Here is an 18,977-nt window from a genome sequence, read left to right as displayed (position 1 = left end):
TAAGAGCCTGGATTCAAACCAGGGACTGTAGTGACGCCTCTTGCACTGAGATGCAGTGCCTTAGACCGTTGCATCACTCGGGAGCCCATACATATAAAATTCGTAATATTGAAACAAACCAGACGCCACAAGTTTCTTGTTTTAAAATGTTGACAATGCGTTATATTGATAGGTGCTTTTACCCCCAAGCCATAAGACTCCTAAACAAGTAATCAAATGGCTACCCGGACTGTTTGCATTGTGTCATCCCCCCCACCCAACCCCTCTTTGACACTGCTGCTACTCTCTGTTTATCATACATGCATAGTCACTTTAACTATACATTCATGTGCATACTACTTCAATTGGGCCGACCAACCAGTGCTTCGGCACATTGGCTAACCAGGCTATCTGCATTGTGTCCCGCCACCCACCACCCACCACCCCCACTTTTACGCTACTGCTACTCTCTGTTTATCATATATGCATAGTCACTTTAACCATACCTACATGTACATACTACTACAATTAGCCCGACTAACCGGTGCCTGTATATAGCCTCGCTACTGTTATAGCCTCGCTACTGTGTCTAGCCTTGCTACTGTTATTTTTCAGTGTCTTCTTAATTTCTTTACTTATCTATTGTTCACCTAATACCTATTTTTTACTTAAAAATTGCACTGTTGGTTAGGACCTGTAAGTAAGCATTTCACTGTAAGTTCTACACCTGTTGTATTCGGCGCACGTAACAATTAAACTTTGATTTGAATTGACACAACTGTGGTAGGTCTGATCACCAACAACGAGGAGACAGCTTATAGGGAGGAGTTCAGAGACCTGACAGTGTGGTGCAAGGACAACAACCTCTCCCTCAATGTGATCAAGACAAAGGAGATGATTGTGGACTACAGGAAAAGGAGGACTGAGCATGCCCCCATTCTCATCGACGGGGCTGTAGTGGAGCAGGTTGAGAGCTTCAAGTTCCTTGGTGTCCACATCACCAACGAACTAACATGGTCCAAGCACACCAAGACAGTTGTGAAGAGGGCACGACAAAACCTATTCCCCCTCAGGAGACTGAAACTATTTGGCATGGGTCCTCAGATCCTCAAAAGGTTTTACAGCTGCACCATTGAGAGCATCCTGGTTGCATCACTGCTCGGCCTCCGACCGCAAGGGACTACAGAGGGTAGTACGTACGTCCCAGTACATCACCGGGGCCAAGATTCTTGCCATCCAGGACCTCTATACCAGGCGGTGTCAGAGGAAGGCCCTAGACCTTGTCAAAGACATTGTCAAAGACTCCAGCCACCCTAGTCATAGACTGTTCTCTCTGCTTCCACATAGCAAGCGGTACCGGAGCACCAAGTCTAGGTACAAGAGGCTTCTAAACAGCTTCTACCCCCAAGTCATAAGACTCCTGAACATCTAATTAAATGGCTAAAATACCCCTTGTATATAGCCCCGCTATTGTTATTGACTGCTGCTCTTTAATTATTTGTTATACTTATCCATTACTTTTTTGGGGGGTATTTTCTTAAAACTGCATTGTTGGTTAAGGGCTTGTAAGTATGCATTTCACTGTAAGGTCTACCTACACCTGTTGTATTCGGCACATGTGACAAATAACATTTGATTGGATTTGATTTGAAGTTAGGGACTTAACATTTCAGCATTCTATCAAAAATGTCCAAAATCTGAGCAGATGAAACATGAGGAAGAGCAGTACTGTATGTATGGATGGGAAGCAGGGGTGGGTCACAGCCCTCACAGCTTCCTCACAGCCTCCCGACAGTCTCCCAGGCAGTTCTGGGTCAGCGCTCCACAGACACGGTCACATGAGCTGCTCTGCTCGCCTGCCTCGCACAGGAGCAAGCACGGAGTGCACTATGACCAACAGACTCTCCCTCCTCCATAAAAAAGCATACAGTGTGTATGAGATAATAGTGTCTCCCTTCTTACACATGCTTGCTTATGGTTATCACTGTCCATCAATACCGATGACGAGATTGCTACCAGAAGCACACCGGCACACGTGCACGCCTGGACAACACTAATACTGTTCAGTCAATTAAATATTTAGATCCTCCACAACTCTTTTGTGTGAGAACTGTTCCTTTGTTCTGTATATTAAAGTCATAGAATCATCCTCAAGAGATGAGCAATGGAAGGGACCTGTCACCAGCACTAAACCGCACTGCTTCACAAGTAAGGGCAACTGCTGGAGGAGCTCTGTTTATTAAGAATGGTTTATATGTTTCCCACTGGAAAGTTTATGTTTAAGATGTGTTTTTGTTAACCAATACCATTTTGTAGCCAGTGGCAACCATCATGGTTTAAAGACCTTTCAAATATTCTGTGATATTGATCAATAATACAGATAGAGGTTTGACACACTGGAATGTTAAAAAGAGTAAACATTCTAGAACACATTTCCATTTGCAATGTGTAACTAGGAGACAAACATACCAAGGCAGACTTTGTCTGCAACACATACAGTACATGAATCATTTCTATGCTGAAAACACTGCCCTGCCTCCAGTTCTCACTCTGTACCTCCAACAACATATGGATGCAATCTCTCTGTGAGATACCTCATTTGCATTTTTTATAGAAAGAGCCTATTGTTTAACAATATTCTCTGTCCGCCACAAGTAATGTGTGCAATTTGCCCTTTAATGTAGTAAAATCTAGATCGCCTTGCGTGACGCTGACACTTTTGTCTGTCACTAGTACTTTGTAGAGATAAAAGACGTTGTTGTGGGTGTTGGCCTCAGAGGTGGTCCACTTTAAGACAACTCTGATGCTCTACCAGACCTATAGAGGTTTATAGACCTGAGTCAGTGTGTTTTGTTAATAGCCCGCTCTTTGTGGCTCTTTGAGCATGCAGAAATGTGAAGGCCCTCGCCTCGCCTGTGGCAGCTATGTGAAGATGGTGAAGGTGGCGAGATTGCATGCAGGTGGTTGTTGGCTTGCCAAGTTGCTTTGAGATGGATTCTGTTTGGCTGCACTTATGTTTACCCACTGCGAGACTGATGAGAGCTTGATCATTTAAAACCAGTGAACTGTGTGAGAACATTGGCAGAAGCACACCTACGTACTGTATGGGAGTCCTAGTTGGCACTCATTCAAATGGGGAAGAGCTTCTGTATGTATTATGATGCTTTAGCGACACAAGCCTGGCACCCACTCTGCATAAGCCTGACACAAGGCCTCTCCCTCTGTCTGCAAGACACATTGTAATGCAAGTTAGGATCAGATGTGTCTCTGCTATGTGAACAATAACTCCTGGGAATATTTACACAGTAATTTCCAGTAAATCAGGGATCACACCGCGTCTCTGTAAACTCCTTCCCTCTGCCTCTCACATCCCTATGATCAATAGTAATCATAGTTGAACACGTTGACCCTTTGGAGGAACGCTCTGAGATGGATGTCCACTTTCTCTCTAGGAACACTATGACCTCTGTGTTTCCTCATGCTGCATACCACAGAAACCATACAGGAGCCCGTGTCTGCATGATGGACGTGAAAAAGCTTTCTGTTTTCAATGGCAGCAACTCTACTGGCTGACTGGCTGCCTTTGCAAGGCACTGGAGGGGGCTGTAGGAAGCGTCTGGGTGAAGATGTCTAGTGGAGGGGGGAGAGGTAGAAGGGATCAGAGCTTCTCCACCTCGGTGCAGTGTGTCCCTGGCTAACACAGTGGTCCCCAAGCTGTCCAACCAGCCTTTACGAGGCCTCAGCCAGGGATGTCCTGCCAGCTTTATAGCAGCCATGAGTACAGGCAACATGTTAAGGGCAACGTGATCCTCTCTACAGGCTTAGGCTTTAGACTCCTGTCCCTGACAGGCAGCTCTGTCTCTAACTAACGCTGGCCATGGGCTCCACCACCACCCAACTAACGGCCTGACAAGGCAAAAAAATATTGTGAAGAGCTAAATTACAGCTTTGGGCTTTAATGGTTCCTCTCAGTGTTTTTGAGAAAGGAAAACAGGATCTTTCTAGTTTCTCTCTGAGTTTGGTTTCTTTACATGACATTCTCCTCAGCAATAAATAGTCTATGTGGAGAATATTTCATCTCTGAAGACAGATTTGGAGAACAGTGGGTTCATTCTCCATTCAGAGAGATGACAGGCTGGCTTAGAGACATGACAGAGGGGGTGAATATACATCATCACTATCTACTGGTAGAACTTGGGAGTGTGTCACAGAGTATGATTTGGCGGTAGGAGAAGGGGGAAGGTCGTCTCATCACTCAGTCCAGTGGATGGGCTCTGACACATGCCTCTGCTTGCCTCAGATACAGTGAGCGATATCAAATAATCGAGGGTTCCTCATTTCCAAAAGCTGCCATTATAATCAGTAGAGAAAAAGTGGCTTACGGAGAACAAGGGGAGTGTAAACACATCTAAACTCCCAATCAGGCCATACCCAGTGCAGCCACTCTGGCCTCTGGCTTCATTAGCTTCCACTGGGGCTCAAACAGCCTGTCCTGCCCAGCCTGGGTTAGGTGATACGCTATGAGTCTGCTGGAGCAGTATTTACTTAAACAACATATAAAAACAACACATAGCACCCCCTGGAGGTCAACACATGGGGTCATGTCTAGGGTTGCAAAGCTACTGGTGATTTACCAAAGTTACCAGAATCTTTAGTAATTTTGTTAATTAACAGAAAATACATGTCAATCTATTGTAACTTTGGTAATTTATACTTGAATAACTTAAAACAAAAAATATTCATATATAGTCATATAGTTTTATATCTATATTCGATATTGTCCATAAGTTTCTAGTAGGTGGACTGAATGGTTGAAGAGAAAATAGCCTAATTCCTGTAAAAATGTATAATCTAATCAACTCTGCAACTCTTCCAACTATTGACTTTTCTTCACAACTGCCATCAGTTTGACGCCAAAACATTGACAACCAATACATATTGATTTAGTCAAAAATAAATAATAATATAAATATATATACAGTGCATTCGGAAAGTATTCAGAGTCCTTCCCTTTTTCCACATTTTGTTACGTTAAAGCCTTATTCTAAAATGGATTTAATAAAAACATTTTACTCATCAATCTACACACAATACCCCATAATGACAAAGCGGAAACAGGTATCTAGACATGTTTGAAAATGCATTTAAAATTATTTACATAAGTATTCAGACCCTTTGCTATGAGACTCGAAATTGAGCTCAGGTGCATCCTGTTTCCATTGATAATCCTTGAGATGTTTCTACAACTTGATTAGAGTCCACCTGTGGTAAATTCAATTGATTGGACATGATTTGGAAAGGCTCACACCTGTCTATATAAGGTCCCACAGTTGACAGTGCATATCAGAGCAAAAACCAAGTCATGAGGTCGAAGGAATTGTCAGTAGAGCTCAGAGACAGGATTGTGTCGAGGCACAGATCTGGGGAAGGGTACCAAAACATTTCTGCAGCATTGAAGGTCCCCAAGAACACAGTGGCCTCCATCATTCTTAAATGGAATAAGTTTGGAACCACCAAGACTCTTCCTAGAGCTGGCCGCCCAGCCATACTGAGCAATCAGTGGAGAAGGTCCTTGGCCAGCGAGGTGACCAAGAATCCGATGGTCCCTCTGACAGAGCTCCGGAGTTCTTCTGAGGAGATGGGAGAATCTTCCAGAAGGACAACCATCTCACAACCATCTCTGCAGCACTCCACCAATCAGGCATTTAAGGTAGATATAAAGTCATGGGGTCTGCATACTTTCTGAATGCACTGTACATGCAATATGCTTTGTGGACTTCAGTGGACAGAGGTTGCTCTCCAGTTTTGTGATGAAACAAAGGTTTTGTTGATTTATTCTGCCACTGTATCTTCTTATTGTCTCAGCCTTATGCCTATATATCACGCTGGCAAGGCATATGAACTAATAGGTTATAGAGCAAGTAACGCAATTAAGACAACACATACAGCAGGTTGTGATATGGCTTTTTCCCCTGGCTTCCCCAGTGATTTTACCCATGCACCGCTACTGTCCTAGTCATGTCTCTTCTCCTCCCCTCTCTCTGGTTATGGTTTGTTTTACTCACCGGTCGAGACGAAGGCCTCCATTTTCTCCTTGAAGGGCTGGAGGTCCTTCTCAGAGGAGCTAGCACACACCTTCTGAACAGCCTTTTCACACACTGAGGGAGAGAGAGAGCGGGAAATGTTAAATATCTGACATTTCGCAGCAGGAATGGATTAAAAAAGCTCTGGCCTGGGTTGGGTGGGGGAGAGAAAGTGTGAGCGAGAGTAGACTGTATACTGCGGTGTACTGTGTGAATTTGGCATTTATTATTGGGCTAAGCTGTAAAACAATAACAAGCGTGCCCAAACAGCAAATGTAGCACATTTCCAGCACTTTCATAAGTGAGTTAACCAAAGCCTGCCGGGGGGAAACATTTGAGGGGAAATGTGTGTGAATCTCCTCCAAAACATCCCAACCAGATGGCTATTGAAAAGACCTTGCAATCACTTAAATGAGCTTGGTCTGCATTCAAAATGAGAAATATATTATAAATCTTCAGAAACACAGACTGTTCTTTGAATGTGAGTAGGGTGTTCAATCTGTTACTCTCAAAGAATGTGAGGATATAACACATGTTGACGCCACAGATACTGGGGTAAGACAGTCATCCAACCAACACCATGAGCGTTTGGCCCACTAGCTAGATATGACATGGTGGCAGTAGATGGGCCTGTCCTGTTCTGGCTCTCTCCAGTGGAACTGTACATGTGGGTGACGGCTGAATGTCGAAGCCTTGTTTGTTGTGGATGGGTCTTTGTTGCCCTGCCAAACCACCTAGCTCACACAGGCTCAAAGGAAACAATGATGACTTGGGCAAACATGAGCCAAACTATTTCATTTTCTCCTAACAATCAGCGTGGGACGTTATATACAGAGCGGCCTGCCGGAATAACTTTTGCAACTTCACTCAAACCTGCAAGTCATTAATGAGTGCAGTAAATACCTTGTGTTGGTTATTACTGCATAGCTAAATGTCTTAACAACACAACAGGAACACTTGGCTGGTCAGAGTGTGAGACTGCTTCACTGGTTTCCAGAATAACCAAGAGGGATGTATTAAGAACAGGTGAATATGCCCAGCTACCCACAATCCTTTTCCAGGGTCTCAGGAGTAGTTGCTCTTGAAAGATGAGGGACTAAACTTGAACTACTGTACACGAATTGAGTAAGAAAATACATAATCTACAGCTGAGGGACAACCATGACCCAAATCAGGTGAGCCAGCACAAACACCACTGAAAAGTTAGTACTTTAAAAAAAAAAGTCTTAGATCCCTCGCTCTTTAAAATCCCCCTGTCTCAAACAGGCACATTAAAGGGTGTTCAAAACAGCAAGACTACAATTAAGAGGCGGATCTCCTCTAAATGTGGTCCAGACAGTGTAGGCCACAAGAAGGAAACCCCCAAAACATCAGCAGCTGCATGAAATAAAAACCCAGTGGGCTCTGGTTTAGGACATTGTCCTACAGTGACAATACATAGGCACAGAGGAGGGGTAGGGGTGGGGGGAGAGGGAGGAGGAGGAGGAGCTGGAAGAGGATCAAGGGAGCCCTTTCTAAAGCAGTCTCCTGGGGATATGCAGGCTACAGTATAAAAGTATTACTACAGTCTAAAAGTATTTCTGCAGTGTAAAAGTATTACTACAGTTGTCACGTTCTGACCATCGTTCGTGTGTGTTTTCCTTGTTTTAGTGTTGGTCAGAGCGTGAGCTGGGTGGGCATTCTATGTTGGATGTCTTGTTTGTCTATTTCTATGTCTGGCCTGATATGGTTCTCAATCAGAGGCAGGTGTTAGTCATTGTCTCTGATTGGGAACCATATTTAGGTAGCCTGGGTTTCACTGTGTGTTTGTGGGTGATTGTCCTTGTTCCTGTCTGTGTTACTTTGCACCAGTATTAGGCTGTTTCGGTTTTCGTGTTACGTTTATTGTTTTGTATTTGATTCGTGTTTACTTTGTTTCATTAAACATGGATCGCAATAGCCACGCCGCATTTTGGTCCGCTTCTCCTTCACCGAAAGAAAACCGTTACAACAGTGAAACAGCATTTCTACAGTGTAAAAGTATTACTACAGTTACCGTGTAAAAGTATTACTACAATGTAAAAGTATTTATACAGTGTAAAAGTATTACTACAGTGTAAAAGTATTAATACAGTGTAAAAGTTTTGCTACAGTGTAAAAGTATTACTATAGTGTAAACGTATTTCTACAGTGTAAAAGTATTACTACAGTGTAAAAGTATTAATACAGTGTAAAATTATTACTACAGTGTAAAAGTATTAATACAGTGTAAAAGTATTAATACAGTGTAAAAGTATTAATACAGTGTAACAGTATTAATACAGTGTAAAATTATTACTACAGTGTAAAAGTATTAATACAGTGTAAAAGTATTACTACAGTGTAAAAGTATTAATACAGTGTAACAGTATTAATACAGTGTAAAAGTATTTCTACAGTGTAAAAGTATTAATACAGTGTAAAAGTATTTCTACAGTGTAAAAGTATTAATACAGTGTAAAAGTTTTGCTACAGGGTAAAAGTATTACTATAGTGTAAACATATTTCTACAGTGTAAAAGTATTACTACAGTTACCGTGTAAAAGTATTACAACAATGTAAAAGTATTTCTACAGTGTAAAAGTATTTATACAGTGAAACAGTATTACTACAGTGAAACAGTATTACTACAGTGAAACAGTATTACCACAGTGAAACAGTATTACTACAGTGAAACAGTATTACCACAGTGAAACAGTATTACCACAGTGAAACAGTATTGCTACAGTGAAACCATATTACCACAGTGAAACAGTATTACAACAGGTCAACTGAAGGCCCACTTTGCTCCCAGGGGCCTGCTCTCCCCACAGCCACCTAATCCCATTACTGTAAATATGTCCATGCTGTTCTCTAATTGGCCAGTGAGTGTTAATCTGGATCCTCTGTGCCCAAACAGCCGTGTCAATTCCCCTGGGGTTACAGCAGCAGAGAGAGAGCGAGAGAGAGAGTGACAGAGAGAGAGAGAGACCTGGGCCCTGGCAGTAACATCCCAAAAATACAAAAATAATGATTTTCCAGAGAAGATCCAGATCTCAGGGAATTAGACCAAAGTTTTCAATTGGTACAAAATATATAGAGTACTGCACACACTACAATTACTTAGGTTTAAAAATAAGCTCAACTGGACACCTTAATGAGGCAGAGAAAGCAGGGCATTCTACGCCATTAAAAAACAAATTCAGATTGAAATAAATTCAGATTGAAATTGAAATTAAAATTTGGCTAAAACTAATTGAATGTGTCATTGAACCAATTGCACTTTATGGCAGCGAGGTGTGGGGTCCACTTGCAAAACAAGATTTCACCAAATGGGACAAACATCCAATTGAAACCCTGCATGCAGAGTTCTGTAAGATTCTCCTACATATCCAGAGGAAAACTACAAACAATGCATGCAGGGCAGAATTAGGCCAAAATCCAATAATAATAAAAAAACAAAAAAGCAATTCAGTTTTGGAAACATCTCAAATTTAGTGACCCCCTCTCATATCATTATCCAGCCCTGAAATGCCAAGAGCTGAGCAAAGAAAATAGTCCCCTCATCCAGCTGGTCCTGGGGCTGAGTTCACCAACCTGTTCTACTAACACACTGAAGAAGCATCAGGACCCGAACATCCAATCAATCAGTATACTACATTGCTGCCTCCTATTAGATGAGGGACAGTGTCTGACAGACCAACCAACCTGCACGTTTCCTCTACTGTATGAGAGAGAGAGAGAGAGAGAGAGAGAGAGAGAGAGAGAGAGAGAGAGAGAGAGAGAGAGAGAGAGAGAGAGAGAGAGAGAGAGAGAGAGAGGTGGGTTGGTAGAGAGAGAGAGAGATTGAGGTGGGTTGGTAGAGAGAGAGAGAGAGAGAGATTGAGGTGGGTTGGTAGAGAGAGTGAGAGAGAGATGGAGGTGGGGGTAGAGAGAGATAGAGAGAGAGAGGGATGGAGGTGGGGGGGTAGAGAGAGAGGGTGGGGGAGGGGGAGGGGAGACAGACTGCAGTTGAGGCTCTTCTTTCATAGAGGAAAAGACTCTGTTGCAAATTACCACCAAAAGGTGCTTTCCTATCCATCATCTGTGTTAATCAGATAACTGCTAAGGCACACCAGGATCTTGGTCCACACACTCCCACACAGTCATCAAGAGGGCACGACAGCATCTCTTCCCGATCAGGAGGCTGAAAAGATTGTGCCTGGGCTCTCGGATCCTGAAAAAGTTCTACAGCTGCACCAACTCTGCATTGTTGGGAAGGGCTCGTAATCAAGCCTTTTATGGTAAAGTCTACACCTGTTGTATTTGGCACCCTGTGTTAAGATGGTTAGACAGAAGCAGATCCTACTGTTAATGTCAGCGCTGTTTGTCCTGTCTGGCTTCCTGTCCAGTCACCAGGTCAAAAGGGACCTGTCTCCCCTCCCTCCACCACATTCAGGCAGGGCCAGCCTTCATACAGACAGTGGATTCAGCATTATTGTGGAACAGGGTTATTTCACTGAAGAATACTGATTTCCAGATGTTACTCATCATAAACTGTTAGCAACACATTGATTCTCTGTATACAAATACATGTAGAGGAACATTTGTAATGGTTTATTTGTGATGGTTTATTTGGGTTTAGAGTGGATATATAAGACAAATATGATGGCAGGATGATTTGATGGCCATATTCTCAAGGGTTGCCCAAACAGTATGTGGTGAACACTGTAGTAAGGCATGGGATTCATAAACTCTACAGTGTGTGTAAACAGGAATCTCGCCCAGTACATGCTGTCTGTAGGGACACTGGGGTTGCTGGTATGCATCATATAAGGTATAGGATTGCATCATATAAGGCATGTTACTGTACTGTACCATGGGGAGTGGGCTAACATGAAAAGATAGTCTGACTTCTGCTCTGAGACATGGCAAACGCGGTTAGTCAAGCTCACTTTGATGTAATGAATGAACCATGAATTCTCCACATTAACCGACGGCTTGCCACAATATTCTGTCGACCCTGGGATGTTTGGAAAACAAGACATTGTACACTTGGATGATCATTGAGCTCTACATATTTGACTGCCATATAGGAAAGGTTTCTGTTCTAAATGTTCTACTGCTTGAACTCATTCCAGATTCATGTTGATTCTGTTATGCCCTCCTTTATTTCTAACCATCAGTGACTATAAAAAAACTCTCGCAGATAAACTGACACTACATATGTTTTCACCCGTCAAGCATGAATGTTTTGAAAACCCTTTCTAATCAGAGAGAGAGAGAGAGAGAGAGAGAGAGAGGTTAGTCTTGTCCGTGGTCTGGCCTGGCAGATCAGTGTTATTTACACCAGGCACTGGATCATTTCCCATGAGCTCTAAAGCACAAGGAATTCTCTCACTAATCCACAGTTATAAACAACCCACCCCAGTGCACTGTCAGCCTCCCAGCTTCCTCCTCCCTCCCCTCCCTCCCACCCAGGCTACAGCCCTGCTATTGCCCAGGCTATATTGGGCCAGCCAGGAGATAAAGGTCAAACACCCACCACACCCCCCTCTAAAATAAATCTCTCTCTTAATTTATTTATTAGATTTTTATTGAACCTTTATTTAACTAGGCAAATCAGTTAAGAACAAATTATTATGTACAATGACGGCCTACCCCGGCCAAACCTTAACCCGGATGACGCTGGGCCAATTGTGCACCGCCCTATGGGACTCTCTATCTGCCTGGACCTATCCAGCATCCAACCCTGGCCCACGTCTTACATATAGCCTGTCTGAGAACACAACTGCTGTAAGACATGGTCCTCCAATGTTCAGGATTTCAGCTGTTCTACTGTAAGGGAATGCTTGGGATGTCATAGTTTGAGGAAATCATAAAGAAATGATAGATCTTCAGGAAATGAAAGGGGTTTGGGGTCAGCCAGGATGTTCTGGAGAGGGTGTACAGCAGCTTGGTGGAGAGCATCCTCACGTTCAATATGACAGTCTGGTATGGTAATCCGAGTGTGAGGAGCAAAAGCAAACTGACCAGAAAAGTAAACACAGCCAACAATGTAATTGGTCGACCACAGGCACATTTAAGCATCCTGTTCCAAGGCAACCAAAAAGAAGGCACTGGCTGTCATTGGCGACCCCTCCAACCCTCAGGTGGAGAGGCTTCCCTCTGGCTGGCTCTTTAGTATGCCCATGACCAAGAAGAACGGGTTCAAACATTCATTCCTTCCTTGTGCTGTTGGACTACTAAATCCAGTGTAAATTGTATCGGCATATGTACTTATCTATCTAGTGCAGTTGGGACACTGGTCATTTGTTAGTGAGTGTATTAATGTCCTCTATGTTGTTAGTGTTCGCAACATGATGGACTGACTGGTTTAAATGTGTATGATGTGAAAATGTATGTGATTATTTTAATGAAGGTGATGCCAAAGAAAAATGTCCATCCTGGATGGACAATAAAGTTGTATTCTATTCTAGTTGATAGATTTAGCTTCAATTGGCTCCATATCTAAGAGGAAAACAAGGTGAGGAAATGTACGGACAAATCTGTTGAAAAGGCAGTCATCATTTAATATATGGCCTGCTACCAAGACAAAATAATAGAAATCATAGTACATGGTTTACAATTCTTATGTGCTTATGTGAGGGTCTTGAGTTGACAAAGACTGTATTATCCACACTCGGCATGTTCCCTGCATCTTGTGCCTGTATTTAAGCAAAATTAGGAGTAGCCTATATTTAACCGTTATGTGGGGAGGAGAGGTAGCAGTACTCTAACCCAAACTGGAGCTTCTGTCATAAAATGGACTTCAGGGTAAAGGCCTTGCCTTGACTTGACATTAGGGGGCATTTCTAATAAAGACACTGTCTGATTTGCCATGGTGATGAATGCCGAACCTTGCACAGGACTTCTGTGAAACACTAAACCCCCCTGGGCAGCAAATGAGCTCTGACGGTTCTTTTTTATTTGATACAATTTCATTCAGTAGCGTCTCTGCTTCGCTGTCCGCCCCAATTACCTAGCAGTTAAAGAGCTTTACGTGGCCGTGGTCTCTGCTGACCCTGATTGAATGAAAGGTCAACTCCGTGCCCACATGAGCCCAGGGACTGGGTGAACCAAGGATACTCTCCAGGAACATAGACATCTACCGTAGCCCCCAAACGGACAGACACTCCTCCTGACAAATAGAACAAACAACGACGAGACAGCCTATAGGGAGGAGGTCAGAGACCTGGCGGTATGGTGCCAGGACAACAACCTCTCCCTCAACGTGATCAAGACAATGGAGATGATTGTGGACTACAGGAAAAGGAGGACTGAGTGGAGCAGGTTGGGAGCTTCAAGTTCCTTGGTGTCTACATCACCAACAAACTAACATGGTCCAAACACACTAAGACAGTCGTGAAGAGGGCACAACAAAATCTATTCTCCCTCAGGACACTGAAAAGATTTGGCATGGGTCCTCAGATCCTCAAAAGGGTCTACAACTGCACCATCGAGAGCATCCTGACTGGTTGCATCACTGCCTGGTATGGCAACTGCTCGGCCTCCGACCACAAGGCACTACAGAGGGTAGTGTGTACGGCCCAGTATAACACCGGGGCCAAGCTTCCTACCATCCGGGACCTCTACACCAGGCGGTGTCAGAGGAGGCCCTAAAAATAGTCAAAGACGCCAGCCACCCTAGTCATAGACTGTTCTCTCTGCCACCGAACGGCAAGCAGTACCGGAGCACCAAGTCTAGGTCAAAAGGGCTTCTTAACAGCTTCTACCCCCAAGCCATTAGACTTCTGAACAGCAAATCAAAGGGCTACCCAGACCCCTCTTTTACGCTGCTGCTACTCTCTGTTTATTATCTATGCATGGTCACTTTAACTCTACCTACATGTACATATTACCTCAATTACCTTGACTACCCGGTGCTCCCGCACATTGACTCCCCTGTATATAGCCTCACTATTGTTATTTTACTGCTGCTCTTTAATTATTTGTTACTTTTATTTTCACTCTTTCTACTTATCTATTTTTGACTTAATTAACACATTTTTATTCTTAACTTCTTAAAGCATTGTTGGTTAAGGGCTTGTAAGTAAGCATTTCACTGTAAGGTCTACTCCTGTTGTATACGGTGCATGTGACAAATACAATTTGATTTGAACTGAAAGCCTCAGAAGACACTAGGGAAAAAACAGTGCAATATCCTGGTCTTACTCTATAGTTGCCAGGCTTCTTCTGCAGGAGAGAAGGGATGGATCCTGACCCCCCCCCCCCCCCCCCCCCCCCCCCATCCCCAGAGAAAAACCCAGAGAGAGGTCATCAACTCCTGCCCAAACAGGAAGGGAGATCAAATGAGGATCATGTTTCTGCACGACAGAGTGGAGGAGAGGGCAGCCGCCAGGCTAGGGAGTCTGACCTACTCCTTTCCATTGTCTCAGACCAGACACACACATACATCTATCTACCTGGCCACTTACTGGAGCCTCACTCTCGGGAAGAGGGATATGGAGGAACACCACTGAACCTTAAGAAAGAATGAAAAAGTGGGGCAAAACAGGACTCATGTGGCTCCTGCATGGATAAGGAGAACGGCTTTCATATTGCTAGCCTCCTCTCAGTTGAGAGCCCTTGTAGCTACAGAACCCAAGGGGGTGTGATCCTGTGTCAGCACCAGCCACACAGAGTTAGACATTATTCAGATGTGAATGGAAGTGATCTGATATAATTAAGATCAGTTGGTTTCTTTAGGGTGGTTTATAATAGCGCAGCATAAATATTTATTCCTGGAAGCTGGCGAAGAGGATGAAAATGGGAGTCCTAGGTGGACCTCACCAAACACAGAGAATTCAGGCTCACCGCTCCCTACCAATACCCAGATGATTCTGGGCGAGACTGCTATTTCTTTCCTGCAGTAGATATAAAATACATATAAAATAAATGTATTGTCTTTAAGTGTTCAATTTATCCTAATAAATGACTGACAGCTGGGTCTGGGGCTCTTTTGTAGACTCTTTGTATTTTACCAGAGGGCAGCAATCTGAATGAGGAGGGGAGAGTGGAGAGCATATCTAATTGCTTTCATATTCTGTATTATTGGTTGACTGAAATAACGCCTTTAACCCCCGGACGGCCCAGCTGACCACTGACTGGCTCGATGACTGACTCACTGACTAACTGACTGCCTGGGGGCAACGCCTTTAACCCCCGGCCGGCCCAGCTGACCACTGACTGGCTCGATGACTGACTCACTGACTAACTGACTGCCTGGGGGCAACACCTTTAATCCCCGGACAGCCCAGCTGACCACTGACTGGCTCGATGACTGACTCACTGAATAACTGACTGCCTGGGGGAAACGCCTTTAATCCCCGGACAGCCCAGCGGACCACTGACTGGCTCGATGACTGACTCACTGACTAACTGACTGCCTGGGGGCAACGCCTTTAATCCCCGGACAGCCCAGCGGACCACTGACTGACTAGATGACTGACTAACTGATTGGCTGACTGACTTATTGACTAACTAACTGATTGGCTGGCTGGCTGGCTGACAGACTGACTCACTGACTAACTGACGTGTTGGGTGACTGACTCACTGACTAACTCATTGACTGGCTGGCTGGCTGACTCACTGACTAACTGACTAGCTGGCTGACTGACTCATTGGCTAACTGACTGGCTGGCTTGCTGACTGACTCACTGGCTAACTGACTGGCTGGCTGGGTGAATGACTCACTGGCTAATTCCCAGGCTGGCTGGCTAACTGGCTGACTGACTCACTGGCTAACTGACAGGCTGGCTGGGTGACTGACACTGGCTAATCCACTGGCTGGCTGGCTGGCTAACTAGCTAGCTAACTGGCTGACTGACTCACTGGCTACCTGGCTGGCTGACTGACTCACTGGCTAACTGGCTTGTTAACTGGCTGGCTCACTGGCTAACTGACTGGCTAACTGGCTGGCTAACTTGCTGGCTAACTGGCTGGCTCACTGGCTGGCTAACTGGCTGGCTAACTGGCTGGCTACCTGGCTGGCTACCTGGCTGGCTACCTGGCTGGCTGGCTACCTGGCTGGCTACCTGGCTGGCTACCTGGCTGGCTAACTGGCTGGCTAACTGGGCGGACCATGCCAGTGAGCACTGAACTCCTGATACCAGCCATGTGGTAAAGTTTCTCCTGTGAGTGTTGCTCCTTTATTGCATTTCCATCCAGCTTTCATATCATCTGCAAACGTTTCAGACAGATAGACTTGCTTTGGCTGAAATGAAGACACTGACACTTCTGACATAGGATACTATAAGTAGAGCATGTTCATGGCAGGGGGAAATGGGGGAGTGATGACATGCCTGTTATGGCATGACACGATGCCTGGGAACAAGGAAAAGGTGCTTCAGAGATTCTGAGATCCTGAATCTACCCTGAAACACCTCTGATGGATGATGGAGGAAAGTGTTCTTACAGGATAAGACAGAATATACAATGAGTATCATACTACATATAGAACAGGACGCCTCTATGTAGGCCTGACGTTACGTGAGTTGCTTAGAAAAAAGTGAAATAACCTGTGTCTCACCAGTCAGGTCTCTCCCCAGCTTCCTCATGTCCTTTGTGAGGTCTTCAAATTTGACCTGAGCTGCCAAGAAGAAATCCTGTGGCTCAGGCAGTGGGAATATACTCTTGTCTGTTCCTGCGTGCTACAAACCAACAGACAACCCACCAATGACAAAACATCAGGAAACAACAGAAGAATTGATATTTTAGTCCATCCTGGGATATTTGTTCCCTTCATCTGAAATACTGTACCTCGTCAAAATTGCGCAGATAGTATGCAACTACGTAATCCACCAGACTGATACAGTTGTCCTAAAGATACAAAAGGTCAGACAAAAGAAGCCAGTGCAACTTCTCAGTAACATACTGTAGATTAATATAATGTAATATGGCTGTGTGTGTGGTGAGTGTACCCTGCTCTTGACATCCTTCAGTTTGGGCAGGATCTCCAGGCCAAAGCCATCAGCCTGACCCCGTGTCCTGTTGCCTCCGTTCATGTAGTTCCCAAAGGCTAGGACCAGCCCCATCACATCCTTCACACTGCTACAGTCCAGCAGATTCTGACCACACACACACACACACACACACACACACACACACACACACACACACACACACACACACACACACACACACACACACACACACACACACACACACACACACACACACACACACACACACACACACACACACACACACACACACACACCACACACACACCACACACACACAGGGTCAGCATGATAAAAGCTCATACACTGACAAATCAATAACATTGCAGTCATGTCATGTCTTACTTTGCTCACGGTGGAGACTATTTCTACTTTGCGGTGGATGGAAGATATGCAGTCAAGGAAGATAGACTGGAATATGATGCAGTGGGACCGGCCAGAGAAGTCTGGAATCTGGGAGAGTTCATACAAGAACCTGCACAAGAGGAAATAATGTGTTATGACAAAATTAAACAAAATGTCCAACAGGAAGAACTATTTTTAATCCTTGGCTGCGCTGCTTCCACACACACACACGGCTGAGTCAGTATGGCTTTTAACTAGCAGCTGATAGTCATGAGTCTTTCTGCTCTAATAGTTTGATAGGTCCAGGGTCAACTAAAGGAGGACCGGAGCACTGATTGGTCAAATGTAGTGTCAGGCCGACTCATGTAAACAGGGACATGTCTGTAATATCCTGTGGGATTAGGCTGCTGATGGATCAGACACTGAGTGGGTATGAACATGGCCCTCAGCCCCACAGTGACAAGTCATTAATAGGCCAGCTATGTTTAACCCCCATGGGAGGAATGCCGCGCTGAGAACCAGCAGCCGTCCATCTCTGCCATTCACTCTGAGACACACACACACATATGTGCACGTGTATGTACACCCACACACATGCACACATACACACATAAGCCCATTCCATCAGTATGGAAGACATGAAGGTTGCAAAACAGACCAGGAACAAATATTTACTGTCTGAGGAAGACTAAGGAGCTTGGTTTATTTACTGCTTGAAATGATAAATAAACACAAAAGTGATGCCACCTTTTCTAAGTGATGTTTATATAAAATATCTCCCTATAATGGTTTGGCTGTAAAGAACCATCAACGTGATGAGTGAGCTCAGGCTGTCAAAGACCAAAGTGTTTCAAAATCAAACTGTTTGTCTCTGTCTGTACACATTAAAAACCACATGATGTGTTTCTAAAAAATCTCTAAGACAAAACCAAAGTACCCTCTAAAAGTGGCATGGTGAATTCACGGGAGGGGATGGCTTTCTGTGTGTATGAGCATCTAGTTCTCTGACTCCAGTAGAAGTCAGGGTCCAGTGTTCTACCGCCCTCTCCCTGAACCCTTGGATGCTGGAGAAGCACTCTTACTGTTCAGGCTTGTCCAGTAGCTTCACCTCGTCCTCCTTGGACATCTCATAGTGGGTTTTTATCTTCTCCAGCTCGTCATTCGTGGCCCTCTGTGATCACACACAATCAAAACAGTTGAGTAGACAACAATAAAGCTGTAGCAACGAATGATATAGACAGTCATTACAAAACAAGAGGTAGAATAGCAATAGATAAATGTTGAGTGTGACATCCTTGAGAAATTAGCTGTAGACTAGCATATGTTATAGAGCCCTGGTGTAGTGTCAGTGGTGTAAAGTTCTTAAGTAAAATTACTTTAAAGTACTACTTAAGTCGTTTTTGTTAGGGTATCTGTACTTTACTATTTCTATTTTTGACAACTTCTACTCCACTACATTCCTAAAGAAAATAATGTACTTTTACTCCATACATTTTCCCTGACACCCAATGTACTTGTTACATTTTGAATGATTAACAGGACAGGAAAATGGCCCAATTCATGCACTTATTAAGAGAACATCCCTGGTCAT

At 44.2% G+C, this 18,977-nt stretch overlaps 1 protein-coding gene across 3 annotated transcripts in view; it reads right to left on the bottom strand.

Moving 5' to 3' along the window:
• Window positions 1–18,977, bottom strand: part of LOC110497955 (formin) — a 61,611-nt gene that overhangs the window by 14,859 nt on the left and 27,775 nt on the right. For 2 of the 3 annotated variants that reach the window (XR_005037748.1, XM_036954901.1), the window contains exons 8-13: window positions 18,469–18,557; window positions 17,387–17,516; window positions 17,000–17,146; window positions 16,839–16,898; window positions 16,598–16,729; window positions 6,045–6,137 (exon numbers count right to left, since the gene is read on the bottom strand). Coding sequence is in view for 2 of the 3 variants with exons in the window: in XM_036954901.1 (XP_036810796.1) it covers window positions 6,045–6,137; window positions 16,598–16,729; window positions 16,839–16,898; window positions 17,000–17,146; window positions 17,387–17,516; window positions 18,469–18,557 (651 nt within the window). In the remaining variant the exon portion in view is untranslated. The remainder of the gene's footprint in view (window positions 1–6,044; window positions 6,138–16,597; window positions 16,730–16,838; window positions 16,899–16,999; window positions 17,147–17,386; window positions 17,517–18,468; window positions 18,558–18,977) is intronic. The other variant, XM_036954900.1, reaches the window with a different exon arrangement.

Source organism: Oncorhynchus mykiss, chromosome 19, assembly GCF_013265735.2.
Source record: "Oncorhynchus mykiss isolate Arlee chromosome 19, USDA_OmykA_1.1, whole genome shotgun sequence".
Lineage (NCBI taxonomy): Eukaryota > Metazoa > Chordata > Actinopteri > Salmoniformes > Salmonidae > Oncorhynchus > Oncorhynchus mykiss.
Note: the sequence above shows the minus strand (reverse complement) of the source record. Positions and strands in the feature narration are given on the sequence as shown.